General features: G+C 43.1%; 1 protein-coding gene across 34 annotated transcripts in view; it reads left to right on the forward strand.

Moving 5' to 3' along the window:
• LOC111978135 (transcription factor 7-like 2) overlaps positions 1–27,113 on the forward strand; it is a 135,839-nt gene that overhangs the window by 56,338 nt on the left and 52,388 nt on the right. For 26 of the 34 annotated variants that reach the window (XR_011481394.1, XR_011481395.1, XR_011481396.1 and 23 more), the window contains exon 5: positions 1,871–1,930. The exons of the other annotated variants lie outside the window; for them this stretch is intronic. Coding sequence is in view for 20 of the 26 variants with exons in the window: in XM_024007979.2 (XP_023863747.1) it covers positions 1,871–1,930 (60 nt within the window). In the remaining 6 variants the exon portion in view is untranslated. The remainder of the gene's footprint in view (positions 1–1,870; positions 1,931–27,113) is intronic. 34 annotated transcript variants of the gene reach the window in all.

Here is a 27,113-nt window from a genome sequence, read left to right on the forward strand (position 1 = left end):
ATAAAGACAAGTCTCCTCCCTATGAATTGCAGTCCACCTGGGCTGTACAGACAATAACTCTGTGGGTTGGAAGCCCTGGTGGGAGAGCCTGGCCTCACTGTTAATGAGTGCCCCCAGGGTCACAGACTGGAGACACACTGCCCTCACTGTTTACGAGGGGAGACCTCTCTCCGTCTGTCTCTCTCCCCCTCTCTCTCTCTCGCTCTCGCTCTCGCTCTCTCTCTCTCTCTCGCTCTGTTCCTCTACCTTGCTCAGATAATCATCCTTGCTTCAGTCTGCAAGCTTTGGGTAGACTGAGCAAAGTCAGTGGTAGCATTATCACAGAAGAATGCAATGCTGTCTGTTATGGCAGTAGTGTTCTCGACCAGAGCCCCTTCGGCTCTTCTGTTGGTAGGAGACATGGCCTCACCCTTAGACAGGGGGCTTTGTACCTCTTCTGGCCACCCAACAGGCCTTGGCCCTGTCCATTGTCTCAAACCAGACGTTGCACTGTCATGCTGACATCATGACCATTTTGGGGGCCAAATGTGAGACTAGCTGAGACGTGTGTCAATCATGGGAACTGTGACAAGAATGGGTAATAGGGGTTTTCTGTTTCACTCAGTGAAACCCAATCTAGACAAAGTCATTGTTTCTCTACAACACTGAATGTCCAGTTGTTTACAGACTTCCCATTGACAGTCAGTGTCTGCTGAGCAGCCAACAAAGGAATGACTGAGCAAGCGACAGTGGAATTTATAGGGATTTATAGAGGAAAAATTCCATCCAGATTCTGACCTGTAATAGTGCGTAGCCTATTTTGTTATACCTTTTCCTTTATTGTTCGATATTTTTTCCTCAGGAATGCACTCTAGGCCTAGAGCACGCCACCATTAGTTGTCATCTGATTGCAGGAAGAAATGTGAATAGCGGCTTTTATACGCACATGAATAGTTGAGAGATCATTTGTCCTTTTTACCTCTGGGTGGTATTTAGCCATTATGTAGGCTAACCCCTGTAAACTTAGGCCACCCTAGGTAATGGGCAGATCTAGACTGTGTTTGTGTGCGTGCAAGCAGTCACACAGATAACCACTGTATATACTGTAATCCTGTTGAGAGAAATCTGTCTCCCACAGGGTCAAGCAGTCATAGGGTCAAGCACACAAGACTTATTGACTTTTGTGCAGAGTAGGCTAACCTGTACAGTACAGTAACGTTATGTGTGAGGTTTCAGGACTGTATATGGTGAAAACACTTTGTCATAACTAACTTAGGTGGTTCAGTAGTTTTTGGGGGTCTGTGTGTTTGTGTCTGAATGATTGTGTGTGAGTTTTTTTGTAAAATGATACATGAACTCTTCATCTCCTTCCCTGTTTCTTTTCCCTTTTCCTCTTTTTTCCTCCCTCTTTCTTTCCATGCCCTTCCTCTCCTGATTTTAGAGTGATGTAAAACATGATTTGGCTGTTAGCTGCACACCTACCTAATGCACAGGAATACATCTCCCCATGTTCACCCTAGTGCAAGCTGCATTTACTTAAGAGCCAAAGAAGGAGATGTCTTTGAACCAGCAGCGAGAACAGCTGAGAAACTCCAGTGTATAACAGTATAACAGCCATGTAACCAACCCAAAGCCAACCCATGTTCTCATATTCTCTGTGTAATGTGTGTGTATACGGATAGGCATGGAACCCTGGAGAAAGCTGAGGTAGCCATAAGGAAAGGAAATAGAAGGTTAAATAAATGAATAGCTTAGCTAGTGAAAAGAAGGCCTATTTCTTTTGGGAAGTGAAAACACACTGCTTTACATTCATGTTCCTGGTAGGCTAGGATGATGTGTGTGTGAGCTGATATAATTGTGTGACTCGGGAACGTCCGTCTTTGCCTTTCAGGGGCCCTTCTGCTTGGAATTCCCCGGACAGTCAGATCTGAGCCTTCACCAATTTCAGTTGGTGAGAACTTTGAATTCCAAGTATCTTGCTAGCTGGTTGATGATGCCAAATAACAACTGACAAATGATGATGATGATGATGATGATGATTTTTTWWWWAAATAAAAAGAATAATAATAGTCATTCTAATGATAGCCTAATCATGCTATGTTGTTGTGTTTGCTGCTGATTGAGTGTGCTGTTGCTGCATTGTTGTTGACTTGCTTTTTGTTGCTCTGTAATGGGGGCTGGTGCAGATATTTTGGGGGATACTTATCAAGTTTCAAGTGCCTATTGACTTTTTTATCCTGGTTCTCACACTAAATATGTACTGATGTCTTGTGCAACACATACATGCCTAGTTCTCTGACAACCCTGATTTCCAGAGATGGTTTAGAAAACTGTGAACTGTGTTTTGTAAGTAATTGGCTTGTAAACCCACTCTAGCGTTATGATAGTCGGTGTAGCCTAGCTCCGTTTGCTGACTGTGCTTTGTAGCTAACATCAGATGGTTTAGAATGTTTACTCTCGAGGTAGTATTACGCTCTCTGTCGATAGAGGATTGTATCATTTGCTTTAAAACAGTGCCAAAGTGTCTGTTGATTATAAGGAAAACTCCACCCAGAAAATATTTTGGGGTAATTTGTTTCATTAGTCCGTTGTTGACATAGTCCCAAAACTTTCAAACTATAGAAATCATCTGCGGATGCAACATGCATCATACTGGGATGATTTATGTATTTTGAAATGTACGTATTTCGGGACTATGTCAACAGACTAATGAAACAAATACAAAAATATACTTTTTTGGTGGTATTTTACTTTAAGTCTATACTGTTTGAACATGGTATAGATTGATGATTTCAGGTCCACAAAGGTTTCTGTCAGACAGTATAGTGTATTTATTCTGAGGTTTTTGGTAATTCTTTTTTCACATATTATGAGATGTCAATCGTTTTCCAGTCTTTTGCTGAAGGACTGTATTCTGTGTTCGTGTTTGAATTACCATCCGGGAGAGAGCATCTCTTTCTGTTCTCTTTTCATCTATTTCTCTTAGCAGCTGTCTTGAAGAGGATTCTCTTTATTATCGTCATCTGAATGCAGAGCCAGCGAGAAGTTAACTAGGGAGTGGAGTGTGTGAATCTCTCTCTCTCTTTTCTGAATTGTTCTCCTGTCGTCAGGAGCCATCCACGGACCATGAATAGTCAGGGCCTGTTTCATTTCTATATTACTACTTTTTCAATTATGGTTCCCTTCTTGACGTACCCAAACGGTCAGAGTTTGAATGGAGCAGGACATAATGGCTAGCCTTCATCTGCAGAGCTGACTGTTGACTGCTGCCAGATCAGTGGGCGCTAGGCTAGATTGTGGCTCATGGTTGCACGTTTAGCCTGATGACGGGAGTGAGAGGAACTGTGGGACGTGGGTTGTCATTGAGGAGCCAAGACAAAAACAAATTGTTGTCTCCTTTGTATGGACCCCGGATTCTTTTGAGTTGCCTGCTTGAGTTGCTCCGGCTGATCAATTGCTTGATTTTCCACGCTCCATCGGGACCGTGTCGGTAATAAAAATGTTACACTTGGAAAAAACACTTTCGGAAATAACCTTTAATGTTAACACTGTTTACAAGTGGAGAGAGATATCCCTCCCTCCCTCCCTCCCTCCCTCCCTCCAGTAAAAAGTGTCTGCCAGAACTTGTTTGATTAGGTAAGGCAGGAGCTCTGTTGGGTGTGTCTATGTCTGTGTTTCTTTGTGAGTGCGTCTTGAATATGTGTTTGTCTGCACAAGTGTGTCTGCATATGTGTTGGTGTCTGTGTCTCTCTGTCTAAGATGTAGATGTATGGTTGCCCAATCCAATTTGAGGTGTGTCTGTTTGTGTGCTACATTAGTGGTCTTAGTCAGGTCAAGTAAGGTTGTCAAGCACAGTTGCACATGACATCACAGACACCACGCCTTGTGACACACTGCAGGCGTGTGTGTGTGTGTTGTGTGTGTGTGTGTGTGTGGTGTGTGTGTGCTTGAGAGCAACTAGAAAAGTGACGAGAAGTGATGGCACTGAATTTTTTTAAAATAGTAAGCTAGCTTTGCAGTCAGTAGAAAATGTCTCATCAAAATTTGACTTTAAATAATGGTACAGTGTGCAAACAGATCGGTTAATTTGGCATAATGGTCTTCAGGAACCTGGTGAAACATCCCACTGCGACTTTTTCCAAATAATGATCATTAACATTAAGCCCTTTTTCTATATCCCCCTGCTTGTCCAACCCTCCCTCCCTCCTCCTCTGCCCAAGTCCCGCATCTGATTCTGTGGCAGCGCTGCTGTGAGCGATGGAGAGGGGGCGTGTACTGTAGTAGTCTTGAGGGCGTTTTCACAGGGAAACTCGTTTTGACAGAACTCCAGGTGTTCATTGTTGGAACTGCTATGGTCAACAGATTTACCAATTAGTATTGGCTGAGGGCATGTTGGGCGGCGAAGGGGGAAACGGGGGTATGGAAGAATTGAAATGGGGAGGTGTTGTTCGGTTGGGTAGAGTGATGGAATGAAATGGGGGGGGGGGGGGGGGTTCTTCTGAAGGGTCTTGTGGCTGTAGGAGGGAGAGGGAGAGGGACGCTGGGTAAGTCGATACGTGACCTCCTTTTCTCAGCTGAGGAATGGAATGACTGGTTCCAAGGAGGAGGAGAAATAGGAGGAGGGGTGATGGGAAGGCAGAAAAGGAGGGAAACATATTACATGAAGATTTAGGCTATAACTTTACAAGTAGCCTATAGTCCAGCCCTGATGCCTCCAACAAAGCATGAAAAGTTGTATTTRCTTGCTCTGTCAGTTATTGCCAATGTTACTGCAAAATTGAGACAATTGGATTTACCCTATCTCAAGTGGGCATCAGCACACYAAATTGATTGACTCAGGGGATAAAATCTCAATCTTTGGAGGGTGTTTTTACACACATCTGTTCGCCAAACCAATGATTTGTTTTTGTTGAAATGCTTCCTCCCTCTGTTCTCACTTTCTTACCAGACTGAATTGTGTGGGATTATACACAGCGTTATTACTTTGTGAAACTCTTTGTTTTTCCTTTAGAAATGCCTACTCCAGGAAGTTTTGACATGAGAGAGTAGGGTTAAGTAATTTAGAGAATATCCCCAGGGTCGCCTGTAGAATTTGGYGCAGTGTTTGCCTCCAAAGTACAGTATGTGTTTGTGTGTGCGTCATGACTCGTGTTAGCGCTCTATGAAATCACTGCCCGTGCTTACTTGGTCAGAAGGTTAAAGGAAAAGAAACTGTAAATAACAAAAATGATGATCCCTCTAGAATTAAAGTCTTAAAGATTTCTCATTAAAGGAGAATTGTGTTTAGTTTTTTTTTTACAGCAAAATCTCTATTCTTGATGTAAATTACATGTTATAGAAGGGTCCAGACACTTTTGCAATTTCACTTGTTTTTGAGAAACTTGCATGACATTGTGTCATTTTGAACTTTATTCGCAACGTTATATTCCATTTTGTTTCGACTCGAGTGACCATTCTAGCAGCAGGCTAGAGTAAACGTCTTGAGTCGCACAAAATGGAATATAACATTGCGGATAAAGTTCGTAACGACCCAATTTCATGCGTATAACATCTAAAGACCTGKATCACTATACAGAGAGATTTGCTGTTTCTAAAAGGACATATTTGGGTGTTTTTGGAGCATTTCTTCATGTTTTTTCAGAGTCCCCCGTACTGCACAACAGGAATGAGTTTCTCAAAAACAAGTGAAAKCGCTAAATAAGTATCTTGACCCTTCTAGCGATAACATGCCATTTACATAAACAATAGAGATTTGGTTGTAAAAAAGTAAACTTCTCCTTTTAAGGACTATGTATTGCTGTATCTGGCTGAAAGATGTCCAAAGGTCTGGGTCAAATAGCAGTGCACCCAAAGGAAGCTGGATGTACAGCTCTAAAATTCGACTCTAAAAGTATATAGTGCTACTGTCTGCTGTCCTCTTGAATCACATTCAATGGCTAGACTGGTACAGCATCCCTTGTGTCGGAGCACCCATCCCCTGCCTGTTTCTTTGCCTGACTGCAGTGGCCACACTTTGTTTGGAGTGAGAGATTTTGGGTGGGATGTTTTGAGAGGGGTAGTGCGGGCTGGGGGTCTATGGAGAGGCGATGAACCCCACAGCCCCAAATAACAATTTATTGCTACGGTTGAATGCACTGTGGCAGTCAAAGTTTAAAATCTTCTCTCTCTCTCTCTGAGTGTGTGTCTGTCTGTGTGTGTGTGTGTGTGTTGGCCAGTGGAATGCTGACTGTTTCCAGGGAGCACTTAAGCTGCCCTGAATTAGGTTTAGTTTCCCTGCTCGTACGGCGTGAGAGCGGGTCAGGGGGATTAGTTGAGAACACTCGGTATCTGATTTCTGAATAGTTTTCTATTGTCCTCAGTGAGTTTTTCAACCTGAGTGAGACTAACCTCCAATTTATTTGATTTTATTCTTCTCAGCAGTTTCAGTGAAGACATCGCTGAACTTTCTTTATTTGTTTGGCTGTGTTTTTATTTTCCACAGTCAGTGTAGTCAATGATCCCTGAGTGCCAAGCCCTTCTTTAGTCTCCTGAATCCTCAAAAAAGCAATGACAGACTATTTAAAATATTTTGTGGAAATTTGTGACAGTTCACACCAAGGCAGGTGATTGTATTTGCATGCTCTTGCATTCCTCTGCAAGTATGCACGTTTCTTATTTATTTATTTTTCTCAGCACTCCAAGAATCACCTCTGACTAAAGGGCTTATTAAAGTGCCACTTAAATCTACCTGAGCATACCACAAGTGCACTAAGTAAGGGGACATTCTTAAATCATAATTACCATACATGTCAGGGAAACATTGGCCAATTTCATTCAAGTATGGGTATGTTGTTAAGGAAAATCAATTATTATTGTCGCACTGGTCGGCGCTACAATAGTATGGCGTTGGTTGAAACTCAATATTAAATTCAAATTTCCTTACCATCATATCATATTTTTTAAATATATTTTTTTAACTTTTATTTAACTAGGCAAGTCAAGAACAAATTCTTATTTTACAATGATGGCCTACCCCGGCCAAACCCTCCCCTAACCCTGACGACCCTGGGCAAATTGTGCGCCGCCCTATGGGACTCCCGATCACGGCCGGCTGTGATACAGTAGTAGTGATGCCTCTAGCCCTTTAATATATGACACTAATGTCAATGAAAATTCTCAAATCACCTCGATTGGAGGTAACTCCCTGTCTCTCATTATTAGCCGTCACCGCAACCATATACCAGATTTTGAACAGGGTCGTTAGCATTGGGTAAAAAACAAACTAATTTGCCCCGGCCAAGCTCAATATCTAGGCGTTGGATAAGAACTAGACTAAAGTGTCCATAAAGTGACCATTAGACTTGCCACCTTTTCGGACTGAATACGTTTGTAGGGGCAACAGTTTTGATTAAATGCATACTTTATCACTCTCACGTGCCAATGACGTGCTACCTTTTTTGTAGCATTTCTGACAATGCTAATACACCAGGTCAAGCAATTCGGTGGCTCGGCAACAACACAGCTGCACCAGGATACCAGTCATAAGAAAAGTATAAGAACAAACACAGGCTACAGTAGATAGCTAGCGATATGGTGGTATTCAAGCTGAGCTTAATCAACAAATACAAACAGATATTTTGAGTAGCTAGCTAGCTAACATTAGCTTACTTGTCTAGCTGACACCAGTCAGCTGAACGCTAGCTAGCTAATGAACAAGCAAAGAAAGATAACTTAAACTCACTCACTTTTGTACATCGCCTTGGTCCGTACAATTGACCTTATTTTAGCGCCCCAAAAACGTAATACTTCCAGATCAACTGTAATGTCAATACCATTGTAAAGCACAATTTCTCCCCTTTCCAACAGAATTCATGCCGAGACCTCCACGCTGCCCGTTTCTGCATGATTCAAGAAGGCAATGAGCTCCGTCCGGTCTTCTAAAAAATGGCGGGTGGGGAAGCGAAACTAATGTGTGGTAGTGAGAAGGAGAGGAGATGTATGGGAAACTGCTTTTTTTCACTCTATCTGTCCAACTTATCACCTTATCGCCTCTAAAATGTAAATAAAACACTCTAAAGAGTTTATATAATGTGTCATTACATACCTATTTGAAAGTACGTGTCGAATTTGAATCTGGTTTTTAGGGCGGTGCTAAAGTGATTTTCAGAAGTAAACAGCGGCTTTGAGAATCATGATCGCTTGCAGTGATGACGCAAAAAATGACTAGGTATCCCCCCTTACCCCCGTCACTGTCCATTTCTTGTTTTTAAACGATGAGAGAAGTGCTACACCTGGTGGAGAGAGATTGTAAGACAGAAATAGTTGCTTTATGCGTGCTGTACGTTACGGCATGACACGTCAGTTTTTTCAACTTTTCTCCAATACTATAGAGCCATTACCATGTCGATCAACGCATGAATAGAAACGTAATTCACACCCCAGATTTTGAAGTCAACACAGTCGCTACAGTCCCATTAGTTTTCTTTGCAGCCTCGTTTGAATGTCGCGGTTGCGCACATTTGTACGGAATGGGGTGAGTTTATGTTAGCTAGCGATTTTTGGTTATGGAAGATTTATACACAAAAACAGCTGACAACAGCTGACCTTGACACAGAAGCTAGCTAACGTTAGCTAGCTCATATCCAAATGGGAGTCCTACATTTTCCCACAAAACATAGCTAGCTAGTACATTAGTTCAAAACCAACAAATTGTGACACTGCTACCGTACAATGCATGCGATTGGCTTTTGCAACACTAGCTAGCTAGCTAATCCATACTCCAAGTTTCAGTAAGGGTTAACCACATTTCACTCTCAGACAGGACACAACTCAAACTGTAACGTTAGCTGAGAAAACAAATTGCTAGCTAACGTTACATGTGAACAGTGCCCCGGTTGTGCACTGACTGCAGTGTGCAAATACATGCATAAATACATAAACTCACCAGTTTCTAACATCCGTAATACATTCCAGTACGCTCCATCTCCTGTTACATTAATGTGGATGCAACCATGGTTACGGATAATCCGGAATTAATCCTGAATAGTGATTAGTGAGAGGCACAAATATCATACCCCCAAGACATGCTAACTTCTCAACATTACTATAACAGGGGAGGTTAGCATTTTTTTTTCTGGGGGTATGATATTTGTGCATCTAACTTTCTCACTCATCATTATTCACGATTCAGTCAGGATTATCTGTAATCATGGTAGTATCCACATTCATGTAGAAGTGTATAGAAACTTATTCTGTTCTTGTTTACAATAAAAGTGACTCCAAAATGAGACAATACATTATCTACCATCATCCTGACTGGTTGCATCACTGCCTGGTATGGCAACTGCTCGGCCTCCGACCGCAAGGCACTACAGAGGGTAATGCGWACYGCCCAGTACATCACTGGGGCCAAGCTTCCTGCCATCCAGGACCTCTATACCAGGCGGTGTCAGAGGAAGGCCCTAAAAATTGTCAAAGACTCCAGCCACCCTAGTCATAGACTGTTCTCTCTGCTACCGCACGGCAAGCGATACCGGAGTGCCAAGTCTAGGTTCAAGAGGCTTCTAAACAGCTTCTACCCCCAAGCCATAAGACTCCTGAACACCTAATCAAATGGCTACCCAGACTATTTGCATTGCCCCCACTCTTTTACACCGCTGCTACTCTGTTATCGTCTATGCATAGTCACTTTAATAACTCTACCTACATGTACATATTATCTCAACTAACCGGTGCCCCCGCACATTGACTCTGTACTGGTACCCCCCTGTATATAGTCTCACTATTGTTATTTTACTGCTACTCTTTAATTACTTGTTACTTTTATTTCTTATTCTTATCCGTATTTTTTTTTAAACTGCATTGTTGGTTGAGGGGCTCGTAAGTAAGCATTTTACTGTAAGGTCTGTTGTATTCGGCGCATGTGACTAATAACATTTGATTTGATTTGATTTCCAATCTAGGTCCAAAAGGCTCCTTAACAGCTTCTACCCCGAAGCCATAAGACTGCTGAACAATTAATCAAATAGCCACTCACTGTTTATTATCTATGCATAGTCACTTTACCTCGGCTAACCTGTATCCTCACACATTGACTCATTACCGGTACTCCCTGTATATAGCCTCATTATTGTTTATATATAATTATATATATATATACAGTTAAAGTCGGAAGTTTACATACACTTATGTTGGAGTCATTACAACTCGTTTTTCAACCACTCCACAAATTTCTTGTTAACAAACTATAGTTTTGTCAAGTTGGTTAGGACATCTACTTTGTGCATGACACAAGTAATTTTCCCAAAATTTGTTTACAGACAGATTATTATTATTATTTCACTGTATCACAATTCCAGTGGGTCAGAAGTTTACATACACAAAGTTGACTGTACCTTTAAACAGCTTGGAAAATTCCAGAAATTATGACATGGCTTTAGAAGCTGGATGTATTTCAAGGCCTACCTTCAAACTCAGTGCCTCTTTGCTTGACGTCATGGGAAAATCAAKAGAAATCAGCAGAGAATTTTTTTTTTAGACCTCCACAAGTCTGGTTCATCCTTGGGAGCAATTTCCAAATGCCTGAAGGTACCACATTCATCTGTACAAACAATAGTAAGCAAGTATAAACACCATGGGACCACGCAGCCATCATACCGCTCAGGAAGGAGACGCGTTCTGTCTCCTAAAGATGAACGTACTTTGGTGCGAAAAGTGTAAATCAATCCCAGAACAACAGCAAGGACCTTGTGAAGATGCTGGAGGAAACAGGTATAAAAGTATATCCACAGTAAAACAAGTCCTATATCGACATAACCTGAAAGGCCGCTCAGCAAGGAAGAAGCCACTGCTCCAAAACTGCCATAAAAAAGCCATATGGGGACAAAGATCGTACTTTTTGGAGAAATGTCCTCTGGTCTGATGAAATAAAAATAGAACTGTTTGGCCATAATGACCATCGTTATGTTTTGAGGAAAAAGGGGGAGGCTTGCAAGCCGAAGAACACCATTCCAACCGCGAAGCACGGGGGTGGCAGCATCATGTTTTGGGGTGCTTTGCTGCAGGAGGGACTGGTGCACATCACAAAATAGATGGCATTATGAGGAAAGAAAATTATGTGGATTTATTGAAGCAACATCTAAAGACATCAGTCAGGAAGTTAAAGCTTGGTCACAAATGGGTCTTCCAAATGGACATTGACCCCAAGCATACTTCCAAAGTTGTGGCAAAATGGCTTAAGGACAACAAAGTCAAGGTATTGGAGTGGCCATCACAAAGCCCTGACCTCAATCCTATAGAAAATTTGTACGCAGAACTGAAAAAGTGTGTGCGAGCAAGGAGGCCTACAAACCTGACTCAGTTACACCAGCTCTGTCAGGAGGAATGGGCCAAAATTCACCCAACTTATTGTGGGAAGCTTGTGGAAGGCTACCTGAAACGTTTGACCCAAGTTAAATAATTTAAAGGCAATGCTACCAAATACTAATTGGGTGTATGTAAACTTCTGACCCACTGGGAATGTGATGAAAGAAATAAAAGCTGAAATAAATAATTCTCTACAATGTTCTGACATTCACATTCTAAAATAAAGGGTGATCCTAACTGACCTAAGACAGGGAATGTTTACTAGATTAAATGTCAGGAATTGAGTTTAAATGTTTAAATTGAGTTTAAATGAAAAACTGAGTTTAAATGTATTTGGCTAAGGTGTATGTAAACTTCCGACTTCACTGTGATATATATATAGTATATATATATTACTTTTTTAAACTTAGTTTATTTAGTAAATATTTTCTTAACTCTTTTTCTTAAAACTGCATTTTGGGTTAAGGGCTTGTAAGTAAGCATTTCACGTAAGATCTACACCTGTTGTGTTCGGCACTGTGACTATTGGGCACAAAATAATCTGAAACACAACCAAAACAAACAGGAAATGCATCCAACAAATTTGCTATAGTAAGCGTGATAGGTCATTTGCGCTGCTATCAATATGGGACCAAAAATACTTAACTTTTACTATTTTATACACATATACAGTGGGGGAGAAAACACAATATTTGATACACTGCCGCATTTTGCAGGTTTCCTACTTACAAAGCATGTAGAGGTCTGTCATTTTATCATAGGTACACTTTCAACTGTGAGAGACGAATCTAAACAAAATCCAGAATTCACAATTGTGTATGATTTTTAAGTAATAATGTGCATTTTATTGCATGACGTAAGTATTGATCACCTACCAACCAGTAAGAATTCCGCTCTCACAGACCTGTTAGTTTTTCTTTAAGAAGCCCTCCTGTTCTCCACTCATTACCTGTATAACTGCACCTGTTTGAGCTCGTTACCTGTATAAACACCCTGTCCACACACTCATCAAACAGACTCCAACCTCTCACAATGGCCAAGACCAGCAGAGCTGTGTAGAGACATCAGCATTAAATTGTAGACCTGTACAAGCGTGGATGGCGCTACAGAGACAATAGCACAGACAGCAGCTTGGTGAGAAGGCAAAACTGTTGGCACAATATTAGAAAATGGAAGAAGAGTTCAAGATGCGTCAATCACCTCGGTCTGGGCTCCATGCAAGATCTCACCTCGTGGGGCATCAATGATCATGAGGAATGTGAGGGATCAGCCCGAACTACACGCAGGACCTGGTCATGACCTGAAGAGAGCTGGGACCACCAGTTCAAGAAGAACCATTAGTAACACACTACGCCGTCATTGGATTAAAATCCTGCGCAGCCCGCAAGTGCCCCCTGCTCAAGCCACCGCATGTCCAGGCCGTCTGAAGTTTGCCAATGACCATCTGGATGATCCAGAGGAGGATGGAGAAGGTCATGTTGAGTCTGATGAGACAAAATAGAGCTTTTTGCTCTAAAATCCACTCGCCGTGTTTGAGGAATAGAAGGATGAGTACAACCCAAGAACACCATCCCAACCGTGAAGCATGGAGGTGAAACACATTCTGGGGCTGCTTTTCTGCAAAGGGACAGGACGACTGCACCGTATTGAAGGAGGATGGATGGGGCCATGTATCGCGAGATCGTGACCAACAACCTCTCTTCCTCAGTTAAGCAGCATTGAAGATGTCCTGGCTGGGTCCTTCCAGCATGACAACGACCCGAAACACACAGCCAGGGCAGACTAAGGGTGGCTCCGTAAGAAGCATCATAGGTCCTGGAGTGGCCTAGCCAGTCTCCAGACGCTGAACCAATAGAAAATCTTTGGAGGGAGCCGAAAGTCCGTTATTGCCCACCAGACAAGCCCCGAAACCTGAAGGATTCTGGAGAAGGTCTTATGATGAGTGGGCAAAATCCCGTGCTGCGTGTGGTGCAAACTGGTCAAGAAACTAGGGAAACGTTGGAGTGGCAAGATGAACTCTTCTGTTAATTGCAAACTAAGGTTTCTGTACCAAATATTCAGTTCTGCTTTTCTGATGTATCAAATACTTATGTCATGCAATAAAATGCAAATTAATTAATTAAAAATCATACAATGTGATTTTCTGGATTTTTGTTTTAGATTCCTTCTCTCACAGTTGAAGTGTACGTATGATAAAAATTACAGACCTCTACATGCTTTGTAAGTAGGAAAACCTGCAAAATTGTCAGTGTATCAAATACTTGTTCTCCCCACTGTAAGTGAATTTGTCACAATACTTTTGCTCCCCTAAAATGGGGGGGCTATGTACAAAAAGTTCTGTGATTGCTCACTAGTTCACCTGATGAAAATACCCTCAAATTAAAGCTGACAGTCTGCACTTTAACCTCATAGTTATTGTTTGAGTTCAAATTCATTCTTTTGGAGTATAGAGCCAAAAGAAGACAAAAGGCTTCACTGTCCATTAGTTATGGACGGCACTGAATATGAAACAGCTTTGCTTTTATACTTACAAGACCATCATGCTTGATTGAGCAAGCTATTTTGTCTTGTAGTAATGTGGTGCCTGCCTGTATTATAATTAAGCTATAAGGCACGAGGGGGTTTGGTATATGGCCAATATACCACGGCTAAGGGCAGTTCTTAAGGTGTCCGCATGCTTCCCAGCCGAAACAGTTCGGAAGAGTTTGTGCATATATTACAGCAATATTTTTTTTAACGTTTTTGTTTGTTTTGGACTTCGGTAAGGTTTTTTTCGGCTGTTTGGGCACACAACATTTTTGGGGGAGGCAAGCTGTAAGTCGGTAGCCAACATTTTACACCCCTTCGTTGGTGATTGGTCAACTGTAGGGATTCTTCAATAAAGTCTTTGTTGTCATTCAATGAGCGACAACTTGTTTTCATGCGCATTTTTCATTGAGAAATACTGCATGAACATCTTAGTTAGATGTAAATTCATGTGGCTAAGATCTCCTCTGCATAAAAAACTTCAAAATTCATGACAGATTTATTGAATTATCTTAGATTCATTCTGACTATTTTGAGGAAGTGTATACTGGCAACGGCGTTTCAAAATGGACAAAACAGGGTTTTTTTTCAAGCAAATGTCTTTTAAGGGAGTATGCGAGCACACGCACTCGTTTTGACTAGCCGAAGCCAGCAGAACTGTAGCATGCTGAAGCCTTTATTCACAACGCAATGCAGAGTGCCTGGATACAGCCTTTAGCCGTGGTATATTGGCCATATACCACAAACCCCCAAGTTGCCTTACTGCTGTTATAAACTGGTTACCAATGTAATTAGAAACGTACAAATATTTTTGGGGTCATACCTGTGGTATACGGTCTGTTATACCACGGCTTTCAGGCAATCAGCATTCAGAGCTTGAACCACCCAGTTTATAATATTTAATATAGAATATAGCTAGTGGATACAATATTGTTTCAGGCAACATTTCACACTGCTGATGGGCAAGCAGAAATGCCATGTGCACCAGACACTAACCAGACTGTAAACAAAAACACGTACAAGAGTTAATGAACCCACCATAATGAACCAACCCACTGTCATGCCCTGACCTTAGAGAGCCTTTTTATGTCTCTATTTTGGTTTGGTCAGGGTGTGATTTGGGTGGGCATTCTATGTTCTTTATTTCTATGTTTTGTAATTCTTTGTTTCTGGACGAGTGTGGTTCCCAATCAGAGGCAGCTGTCTATCGTTGTCTCTGATTGGGGATCATACTTAGGCAGCCCTTTCCCTCCTTCTGTGTGGGATCTTGTTCTTTGTTTGTGTGCAGGTAGTTTGCACATCGAAGCTGGTCGGTCGTTGTATTCTTTATTGTTTTGTCCTTTCAAAGTTTCACTTCGTTATTAAATTATGTGGAACTCAAAGAACGCTTCGCCTTGGTCTCTTCCTTCCGACGACAACCGTTACACCCACCATCAAAGTCCTCAGCATTGGGATATGTGTCAAAAAGCAAAACAGCAGCTTACTTTTCATACATTATTAACGTTATCTAAATGCATTATTTGTGTATTTATTCATTCATTTGTCTTGTTAACATCCTTTCAGAGTAAAATAAATAGCATGGATGCAGCCCGGCCCGAGTGGCTGTGTGACAGTTGTTTGTGTGTGTGAGATTTGAAATTAAAAACCCGTTAAGCGTTGTGATTGGAGTGAGACAGGCGTGGTTTTGCAGACACGCGACAGGCTGCTCTTTAGATGCTGATTAAGGGACAGTGAGGCGATGATGTCGTATCTGCTCAAGTTTTACCGGCCTGCCTCTTTGAACACTGCCTCTTTGAACACTGTCGCTCTGTTATCTGCTACATGCTCTGTTCCTCCGTAACAAGATGTCGCTACCCTTCCCCCTCCTCTTCATGCTTATTTATTTGGTGCTCGGCAGAAACCGAGAAGATGCGGCTTGTCCGCAGAATTTGTTGTTTTCGTCGACTTTGTTGGAAAGCCCAGCATTTGGGCCCTTTCCGTCACACGTCTTGCTGAATGGAGGTTTTAATTAGAACTTTTGGCACTGTCTCCATCTTGTGTTGAAATGGCAGACAAGTGACTGGCTGGTGGTGTGGCCGGGCGGGCAAGCTGATTGGTGTGTAGTGAGGCATGGATAAATCAACTGGCAGCCTGAATGGCTCAGTGGATTCTCACTGGCATTCATTGAGACCATAGCCGTTGTGTTTTTTTTATGGGATTCTGTCTTTAGAGAAGTCTAAAATAACAGACAAAAGACAGAATGCTTCCTTGTTTTATGAAGCATGACTTGCAGTGCTATGTACACAGAACTGATGTCCAATTTATGTTTGCAAATAAATGCAAACTTATGCATTAGCTATTTTTGTTTCTATCACTATCATGCAGTTTGTTGACAAGCTGCTAAAAGGGCACCCTTTTGACATGTTAGTCTTGACGGATGCTAAAACGCTGGTTAAGCTCTTGTCTTGACCGATGCTACAGTAAAACGCTGGTTAAGCTCTTGTCTTCTTGACGGATGGCTACAGTAAAAACGCTGGTTAAGCTCTTGTCTTGACGGATGCTACAGTAAAACGCTGGTTAAGCTCTTGTCTTGACGGATGCTACAGTAAAACGCTGGTTAAGCTCTTGTCTTGACGGATGCTACAGTAAACGCTGGTTAAGCTCTTGTCTTGACGGATGCTACAGTAAAACGCTGGTTAAGCTCTTGTCTTGACGGATGCTACAGTAAAACGCTGGTTAAGTCTCTTGTCTTGACGGATGCTACAGTAAACGCTGGTTAAGCTCTTGTCTTGACGGATGCTACAGTAAAACGCTGGTTAAGCTCTTTGTCTTGACGGATGCTAAAACGCTGGTTAGCTCTTGTCTTGACGGATGCAAAACGCTGGTTAAGCTCTTGTCTTGATGGATGCTACAGTAAAACGCTGGTTAAGCTCTTGTCTTGACGGATGCTAAAACACTGGTTAAGCTCTTGTCTTAACGGATGCTACAGTAGAACGCTGGTTAAACTCTTGTCTTGACGGATGCTACAGTAAAACGCTGGTTAAGCTCTTGTCTTGACGGATGCTACAGTAAAACGCTGGTTAAGCTCTTGTCTTGATGGATGCTACAGTAAACGCTGGTTAAGCTCATGTCTTGACGTATGCTAAAACACTGGTTAAGCTCTTGTCTTGACGGATGCTACAGTAGAACGCTGGTTAAGCTCTTGTCTTGACGGATGCTACAGTAAAACGCTGGTTAAGCTCTTGTCTTGACGGATGCTAAAACACTGGTTAAGCTCTTGTCTTGACGGATGCTACAGTGAACGCTGTTTAAGCTCTTGTCTTGACGGATGCTACAGTAAAACGCTGGTTAAGCTCTTGTCTTGACGGATGCTACAGTAAAACGCTGGTTAAGCTCCTTGTCTTGACGGATGCTACAGTAAAACGCTGGTTAAGCTCTTGTCTTGACGGATGCTACAGTAAAACGCTGGTTAAGCTTTTGTCTTGACGGATGCTAAAACACTGGTTAAGTCTTGTCTTGACGGATGCTACAGTAAAACGCTGGTTAAGCTCTTGTCTTGACGGATGCTACAGTAGAACGCTGGTTAAGCTCTTGTCTTGACGGATGCTACAGTAGAACGCTGGTTAAGCTCTTTTTGGCTACTGCTCCTTGCTGTAGCTTAGCGGTCACCAAATGATCGATCGCGCTCGACTGGTCGCTCTTCAAGGCGTTCCTAGTCAATCACCAAACATTTCTGTAGAAAAGCCAACTATAAAGGCTGTGAAAGGCTTGCTTTCCTTATTTTAATTTTTTTTTTGTGTTGTGCTGTTGGTGGTTGATTCAGAAGCCCTGCGCACCGGGTAAGCAAAGTGTTCCCATTTGAACCATTTAATTCTTATGAAAAGAGAAACTCTGCCTACCCGGCGGACTGGGAGATCTGTAGCTAAATAGAGTGTGCCTGCTGCGCTGGCCAATCGGATATCTCAAACCACCTACAGAGACTCCATGACCCCGGCCACAGAAAATGTTAATACTAGTCTACGTAAGATTTACAAACTTTTAAAACATGCTACTTCCGCTCGCGCTGCATCTGCAATGAATGACAAGACGAGTATATCGATAGCCCTGCGTTTTTATTATTATTAGCAGCACGTCGTGTCTACTTTAATATCGAGGAATATTTCACTTTCTCTGGTCATGCCGTGTTCAAAACGACTGGGAACTCAAGATCCGACTGGGGAAAATAGTTTTGAACGGTTATCCAACTCGGAATTCCAATTCGTAAACTCTGGCAACTGTCTAGACCTCCAACTTTCGAACCTGAAAATCACTGATCAAATCAAATCAAATTGTATTTGTCATGACTTGACCTTGTTTTTTCCCGAGTTCCCAGTTGTCTCGAAAGCATCATGATCATCAGATGCAGGTAGCATCAGTCCAGTAAAATAAAAAATAAAATGATTTGCAAATGTTTTCAATTTATGCTCATCTGTGCCTCGCAAGTGATCACCAACTGATCTATAGCTCAAGTTTTGAAATATAATATGGTCTGAGAAGAACAATATTGGCAGGCCAGGCATATAGCCAATATGCTGTGATAATGTATTAGGCCTACTGTACAAACCTCATTCTTACAGAACTGTTTTTATTAGGTTCATGTTTAAAAAAAAATGTGGAGTGGTAGATCTCTGCTTGCTTTTTGATTGCGAAAGTGGTCTTGACTTGGAAATGGTTGGTGACCACTGCTGTAGCTAATGCAGACCACATGTTCCGTTGCATCTGCGTAAGCACACCTGTTTAAACTATAGATGACCCTGCACCGTACAGCAGAGTCAGTCCTGGTATACTGTAGGTATAGCACGACAGACTAAAGGCAACGGAGTTGACAGGGGAGGATCGCAGTATATGGGGACTGGGGAACAGGGTATGATTTGAAGTCATTGTAATCCTCCTTAAAATTATGTGGGTTTGTGCCTGGCTGTGTGTCAAACTGATTCTGCATTTGTAGGGGAGGTGTGTGTGTGTGTGTGTGTGTGTGTGTGTGTGTGTGTGTGTGTGTGTGTGTGTGTGTGTGTGTGTGTGTGTGTGTGTGTGTGTGTGTGTGTGTGCTCTTATACACATCTAGATGTGTATAAGAGACAGGTGTGTGTGTGTGTGTGTGTGTGTGTGTGTGTGTGTGTGTGTGTGTGTGTGTGTGTGTGTGTGTGTGTTTGATTGTGTGTGCGCACTATCTGGGCTGGTAGTCAGTGCTGTGTAATTACCTGGAAGGTTGCCACTGAGAGGAGTAAAGCTGTGTCTTATGCAACATGGAGTCACATACATTACAGGCCATCTGGGTTTTAGTAACTACCACTAAGACGGATTGTGTTACCACTAACTCCAATTGTGTTGATGAAAGAGAGGTAATGACAGAGAAGCAACAGATAGAAAATGGAGATGGATGGAAAAGACGCTACTAGGAAATATGTGTCAAGATCCTTCATCGCTTGTACCGCGGTCTCTGTCGGTGCTAACCCGTTAGCCACCATGCTAAACTTCATCGCTTGTACCACGGTCTCTGTCGGTGCTAACCCGTTAGCCACCATGCTAACGCCTAGCTTGCCTCTCCTCCATTGTGGCCCACCTTCTGAGCGGGCGTGCTTACGGCACACGAGCTCTCCTGCATGCGCATGAGCCTGTGTGCTGTGCATGCGTGCCGTGGTGCCTGCCTCTTGCCATTTTAATTGTTACGTCTCCTCACCCTTGATATGAGCAAAAAGGGAGGCCTCGGCAGCGCCTGGGACTTCAAAGGCTACCTCCCCCAGTCTTACAAGTTGCCCGTCTCTTTGGAAGAGTAGGCTCCAGAGAGCGAGGGGGTTTGAGAGGCGGCGCCGAGTCTCGGCTGGAATGAGTTTGATTGGTTAATTGTAGCCCCCAGTGGACACAGCTGCACATCACAGAGAGGACTAGCAGAGTGGGGAGCACTGGGTGAGAGTCTACAGCTCTGGCTCATCATGGGAATGAATGGAGACTGCAAAGACTCCCGCCATCTCATTCTCCCTTTCTGTAGTTGCTACCTTACCCAGCATTCTGACCGTGCTGTCTTTTTTCCCTGGCTCTCCGTATCTTGCTTCATGATGGGGGAAATGAATGGACGTTGCAAAGACTACCTTCGTTCTTCTCTTTCTCCCTCTGCTGTCAAGCTTTCTCTACCTGTCACTCCATAACTTACCATCTCCTTCTCCCAGCTCATGTAACTCTTAATTTGTTGAATAGTAGTGATGTTCTTTATGTTTCTCCCTGTGTCTGCAGTTTAATACCGCACATCGAGTGAGCGAATGTATTCACTTCGTCTACCGTTCAACTCCATAGGGATAGGCCGTGTAGAGTAGGTCACGTGCTGGAACATTCTAATGATCGTATATCAGCGTGTCGTAAAGCCGTTGCATGTTTTCACTACATTTAATGAACCTACTGACCACATGGAATCTGTGCGTGAACTAAACACAACACAGAATCAAAGGAATTCACAGATAGACGCACACAAATTCACATATACAGTCTTTGTCTACTGTTTACTACTGCCCCTACTAACAAACACCACTACTGTAGTGGTGATCAAAACAGAATCTCCGCGGCTTTGAACTGTCCCCCCCCCCCCCCCCCACCATCTCATCAAACAGAAATCAATAGATGAAACTTTGGGCCGCATGTATCAGCTTTTCTTTTCTTCACCCGCTCCTCTCTGACGGTTTAGTACACTACGCCACTAGAGTAAAGCACGGTTAAAAGGAAGGATGGTGCTGGAGATGACACCGTCAAGGAAGGGCCCCGGCTGAGAAGAATCAATGGGAGGGAACACTTCCACACACGGAAAGGGCACACAGGGAGGGAGAAAGGGGAGGGGGTGTTTTTGGGGCCGGAAATTTGGGATTTGTTTTACCCAGAGAGAGAGGAGAGTAGAAAAAAAAACCACTTCAGAACATTTTGAAAACAAATAGTTATTTGGTGAAGTTGAGTTGTGCGGTTAAGGTTTGTTTTATCCAACTGTGCAGAAGCGCATGTAGCTGTCTTTCTGGTCTCTTTTTTTGTGTTGGTGCACAGAAGGACTAGCTTACTCATGGCATGTCCAGGACAGACTCAGTGGGCATGAATTCCATAGAGGAGGCAGGGGATTGGGTTGTGAAATGTACTACAGTAAGAATGCCATAAACAGTATTCAGACTTTAATTTGGTATCCAGTAGTAGTATTAAGTTGTGCTGGCAGGTGAAGGTCATTGTGACTGACACAGTTGGCACCACAGTGACGTGCACTCAGAATACTATTCTCCAACACTGCGAAGAATGCCTCTTCTGAAAGGACTGCATTCTCATTTTCCAGTTTTTATTGTCGGGCTTCCTGTTTTGAAAGCCATTAAGGAGCAAATTTCCTCACAGCATGAGGCGAGATAAAAAGCCCTGGTCTTTTGAAACGTGTCCAAACGCAAAACGTGAAGAAGACAGAATGATAGCTATCTGTAAACATCCCCGCCGTGGGGTCGAAGGAAAGGGGGCGATTGTGGAAAACGACGCATTCATTTGAGGCACATTTCTGATGCGATGATGACTGATGAAAGATGTGCCGGTGTTTTGTTCCATCACAGCTGTAGTATTACGCTATTCACACACACAAGTATCCCAGGGCAAGCTCACATGACTACTGTATGTAGCCCCCTCCCAAATTGCTTTGTGACATCTGCATTCAGGCGTTTTTGCTGTCAGATTTCAGATGGGTGGTATTTATTAGGGCTGGGAATTGATTCTCACGATTCCACAGTGCCTTCAGAAAGTGTTCACACACCTTTTATCACATTTTGTTGTGTTACAAAGTGGGATCAAAATGGATTTAATTGTTTGATGTCAAAGTGGAAGACATTTTTTAACATCAGTAATAAAAATAAAAAAAACTCTAAAACACCACATTGCCAAAAGTATCTGGACACCCCTTCAAATGAGTGGATTTGGATATTTCAGCCACACCCTTTGCTGACAGGTGTATAAAATTGAGCGCACAACCATGCAATCTCCATAGACAAACATTGGCAGTAGAATGGCCCGTACTGAAGAGCTCGGTGACTTTCAATGTGGCACCTTCATAGGATGCCACCTATCCAATCACCCACAGGTGGTTCTGTGGGTGGCAGGTAGCCTAGTGGTTAGAGCATTAGACTAGTAACCTTATTCAGGGGCGGAACAACAGATGTTTTCCTTGTCAGCTCAGGGATTTGATCTTGAAACCTTTCAGTTACTAGTCTAACGCTCTAACTACTAGGCTACCTGCCGCCCACAGAATCACCTGTGAGTCTTTCTGTGTAAATCTCACATTGCTTTCCACACCAGAATTGTGCAACATTTACTCATTATTCTATAAAAAAAATATTCAAGATCTGTCAAATTGGTTGTTGATCATTGCAGGACAACAATTTTCATGTCTTGCCATAGATTTACAAGCAGATTTAAGTCAAAACTGTTACTCGGCCACTCAAGAACATTCACTGTCTTCTTGATAAGCAACTCCAGTGTAGATTTGGCCTTGTGTTTTAGGTTATTGTCCTGCAGAAAGGTGAATTTATCTCGCAGAAAGGTGAATTCATCTCCCAGTGTCTGGTGGAAAGCAGACTGTACCAGGTTTTTCTCTATGATTTTTCCTGTGTTTCTCTCTATTCCGTTTCTTTTTTATCCTGAAAAACTCCTCAGTCCTTATTACAAACATACCCATAACATGATACAGCCACCACTATGCTTGAAAATATGGAGAGTGGTACTCAGTAATGTGTTGTATTGTATTTGCCGCAAAGATACAGTGGATTCGGAAAGTATTCAGGCCCCTTGACTTTTTCCACATTTTGTTACTTTACAGCCTTATTCTAAAACAGATTTTTTTTAAATTATAATCTCATCAATCAACACACAATACTCTATAAAGACAAAGTGAAACGTTTTTTTTTTTTTTTTTTGCAAATGTATTTGCAGAAATACCTTATTTATATAAGTATTCAGACCCTTTACGATGAGACTCGAAATTGAGCTCCCATGAATCATCCTTGGGATGTTTCTACAACTTGATTGGAGACCACCTGTGGTAAATTCAATTGATTGAACATGATTTGGAAAGGCACACACCTGTCTATATAAGGTCTCACAGTTGACAGCGCTTGTCAGAGCAAAAATCAAGTCATGAGGTCGAAGGATTTGACCGTTGAGCTCGGTAAAGAAGTGGCTTGGTCAGGGAGGTGACCAAGAACCCGATGGTCACCCTGACAGAGCTCCAGAGTTCCTCCAGAAGGACAGCCATCTCTGCAGTACTCCATCAATCAGGCCTTTATGGTAGAGTGGCCCGACGGAAGCTACTCCTCAGTAAAAGGCACATGACAGCCTGCTTGGAGTTTGCCAAAATGCACCTAAAGGACTCTCAGACCATGAGAAACAAGATTCTATGGTCTGATGAAACCAAGATTGAACTGTTTGGCTTGAATGCCAAGCAGCACGTTTGGAGAAGCATGTTGGTGGCAGCATCATGCTGTGGGGATGTTTTTCAGCGGTAAGGACTGGGAGACTAGTCAGGATTGAGGGCGAGATGAACAGAGCAAAGTACAGAGAGATCCTTGATCAAAACCTGCTCCAGGGCGATCAGGACATCAGATTGGGGCGAAGGTTCACCTTCCAACAGGACAACAACCCTAAGCACACAGCCAAGACAATGCAGGAGTGGCTTCGGGAGTCTCTGAATGTCCTTGAGTGGCCCAGCCAGAGCCCGGACTTGAACCCGGTCAAACATCTCTGGAGAGACCTGAAAATAGCTGTGCAGTGACGCTCCCCATCTACCCTGACAGAGCTTGAGAGGATCTGCAGAGAAGAATTAGAGAAACTCCCCAAACCAGGTGTACCAAGCTTGTAGCGTCATACCCAAGAAGACTCGAGGCTGTAATCGCTACCAAAGGTGCTTCAACAAAGTACTGAGTCAAGGGTCTGAGTACTTATGTAAATGTGATATTTCCAAGTTTTTTTTAATACATTTTCAAAAATGTCTAGAAATGTGTTTTTGCTCTGTCATTATAGGGTATTGTGTGTAGATTGATGATATATATATATATATATTTTTAATACATTTTAGAATAAAGCTGTAACGTAACAAAATGTGGAAAAAGTAAAGTGGTCTGAATACTTTCCAAATGCACTGTAACACTTTGTATTCAGGAGAAAAAGTTAATTGCGTTGCCACATTTTTAGCAGTATTACTTTAGTGCCTTGTTCAAAACAGGATGCATGTTGAATATTTTGTATTCTGTACAGACATCCTTCTTTTCACTCTGTCAATTAGGTTAGCATTGTGGAGTAACTACAATGATGTTGAGCCATCCTCAGTTTTCTCCTATCACAGCCAAAAGACTGTAACTGTTTTATTGTCACCATTGGCCTCATGGTGAAATCCCAGTTCCTCTCCAGCAACTGAGTTAGGAAGGATGCCTGTATCTGAAACACAACAAAATGTGGAAAAAGTCAAGGGGTGTGAATTTGAGTTTTGATCAGTCATGGAAGTAAAAGTGATGAAAACTTGTTGGCTCATTATTTAAAAAGTTGAAAGAAAATTTCCGCAATTGTGCCACAGGTACAGCTGACTAGCGTTAGCTTATGGTACTTTACTTGGAGTCAAAGTATCGATATAATATCATCCAAAATAATATGGTGAAATGGATTTGAATCCTCAAAAAATCCCACCATCGCTGGTCTTCATACATTTCTACATTTCCCGTTGCCCTGTTGATCAATTGTTAAATCAGCGGTCATAAAAGTAAGTAATCATACCATGCTTTTTCTAGTTTGATAACTCAGTAATACAGTATGGCGTAGCCTGGCACACAGTACTGCCTCTAAACCTGACTGTTAGTCCGACCCCGTTTCACCTCAAGGATAGATGATCAGTGTGGCCTGAGCAGCTGTTTACAGTACTAATCTCTCTCTACGTGCCAAACGGGGTCTTACCCTGATGATGTACATTAGGCTAATCATTAGAGCATCTGAGGTCAGCTCACCTGCTGACCCCGGCCTGGTTGAAGAATAGCTTTAAACTTTTTCTGTTTTTCTACACCTCCATTGTTTACATTCACAGCCGAGTTGTTTAGTCTAGTTGTCTGTCAGTTGTCTTTTTTGGTTTGCTGACGTCTGCTTCTGTTTGCCCTTCTCCTCAGAGTTATGCCTCTATTCCCCTCCGTCAGCCAGTCTGGCTGCGTGCAGTGCAGCAGTTTGGTGCTGCTGCAGCTCCTACTCCCCGTGCTGCCCCCGAGCCTGGCCAGCCTGTGCCTCTTAATAAAACCGACAGGCTGTAATTGGACTTAATTGCACCCTTCGGGCGTCGTCAAATGGAGTGTTGCTAAACAAACTGCAGGGTCTGCAGGCAGGCCAGCACTGATGTCTATGGAGGCATACAGTACATAGACCTACATGTGAGGGGTAATTTAATAGTGGGAATGCAAGGTGGGTGTGTACGGTATGCGTTAGTATCCGCAAAAGGGTGTGTGCATGTGTGTGTGCTGTATTTGTGTGCACGCTGAGATTGGAGGCTATAGCAACGCGTTCCTCCCGCACAACGAGCCAAGAAAACAAGAGAGCACAAGCCTGAGAATCTCATTCAGCCAGGCACCGTCACCTGACTGAACCTATGTGTGCGCCACCGTTAAATAGTGTGTGACAGTAAAACTGAGAGTTTCTATGCCTTTGTGGAAGTGTCTACAACTCCAGCTGTCAAAATGCCTTTTAAATCCCTGCTAATAGAAAAAACAAAACAACCCCCCCCCCCCCGCAGTAGGCCCCGCGTTTCAGGGTAAAAACCTGAAGCACCGCTGCCTGGTGCGGCAGCCATTTTGGAGCTGCTCTTCCCAGTGGCACTGGCTCCTCCTTCGTGAATAGGGCGCCCCCCTCCCAGGACGGTGAGACGTTGGTGGGCATTCTCCACAAGGACCTCTGTGGGGCCACTGAACACAATCGATTGAGGGCTCCTGACGCAATTCAATCATTGAAATGGCAAGGCCAGGCATGTGTGAATGGCGCCGCTGACCCCGAAACCTGCGGCCAGAAAGGAAAGAGAGAGATAATCACATTGAGCTGAGCGCAGGGCTGCTGTAGTTGCACGTCAACTGGGCTCGCTTTTCTGGGCATTTGTTCCTCTTCACCACCTCCTCAGTTATTCCCCCCCCCCCACATTGCAGCCAAATGGATTTGTGTTGTTGTTTTTCAAATGCCCATGTGTTAGAAGAGATAGGTTTACTGCATGTCATTAAAAGACTGTGTATGTAGGATCTTGATTTTGATAAAAGGAATTATAATTTTTACGATAATGCAAACAAGTGGCGCTTCATGTGAAGCTTTTGAGACCTATTGGCCTTGTATAGTGTGTGAGCATGTGCCTGTTTAAATGTGACACACTGTTTAGAGAAGGCCGTGAGCTGTGTGGTAATGCGGTGGGTAAGACAGAGCCCATAAAGTCTAGCAGAGATTCATTACAGAAGCCTTCTGCTGCCCTGGGATGACTAGGAGACTCTTCTCCGGCTCCACTCTCCCCTGTAGGAGAAGAAACACAGCACATAATTAAGATGTATACAGCCAGGCTGGTGCTGAATACATAGAATAAGACCAGACTACTCTCCCTCAAGCAGAGCCTGTGGTTAGTGTTGGACTACTGCGAATACGAGACGTGTGTGTGTCTGTCTGCCATCTCACAGCAGTCTGAGCAGCATGCTATTACAGGGTGCCGAGCAGAACCATAGCCTCTCTGTGTGAAGGGGTCACTGGGAACCAAGTGGTGTGTATGCTGATATAGGTGTGTGTGTCGTGTGTGTGGTCTGTGTGTGTGTGTGTTGTGTGTGTGTGTGTGTGTGTTGTGTGTGTTGTGTGTGTGTGGTGTGTGTGGTTGTGTGTGTGTGTGGTGTGTGGTGTGTGTGTGGTGTGTGTGTGTGTGTGTGTGTGACCCAAAGCATTCCCTCTGTCCCATCTCTCCATACACACCCCTCAGTAATGTAGGACCACTCTTAGACGGCAATAGTGTGTGTCTGAGAGGACGCATCCTCCTGCACCCCGGCATTAGGCCCAACACACGCCTCAGTCGTTTCAGTGCTTTGTCACCCTCTAATGATAACTATCCATCAATGAGGGGGGCGGTGCCGGGAAAATGAAGATGGATTGAATTACCAATGTTAAATGAGATGGTTGGAGCGTTGTGGGGAACCCGTAATTACACTGTCAGGAGTACTGAACCCCTTCTACCACAGGGTAACCTTAACACATTTGCTCCA

This window comes from Salvelinus sp. IW2-2015, linkage group LG18 (genome assembly GCF_002910315.2).
Source record: "Salvelinus sp. IW2-2015 linkage group LG18, ASM291031v2, whole genome shotgun sequence".
In the NCBI taxonomy this organism is placed as follows: domain Eukaryota; kingdom Metazoa; phylum Chordata; class Actinopteri; order Salmoniformes; family Salmonidae; genus Salvelinus; species Salvelinus sp. IW2-2015.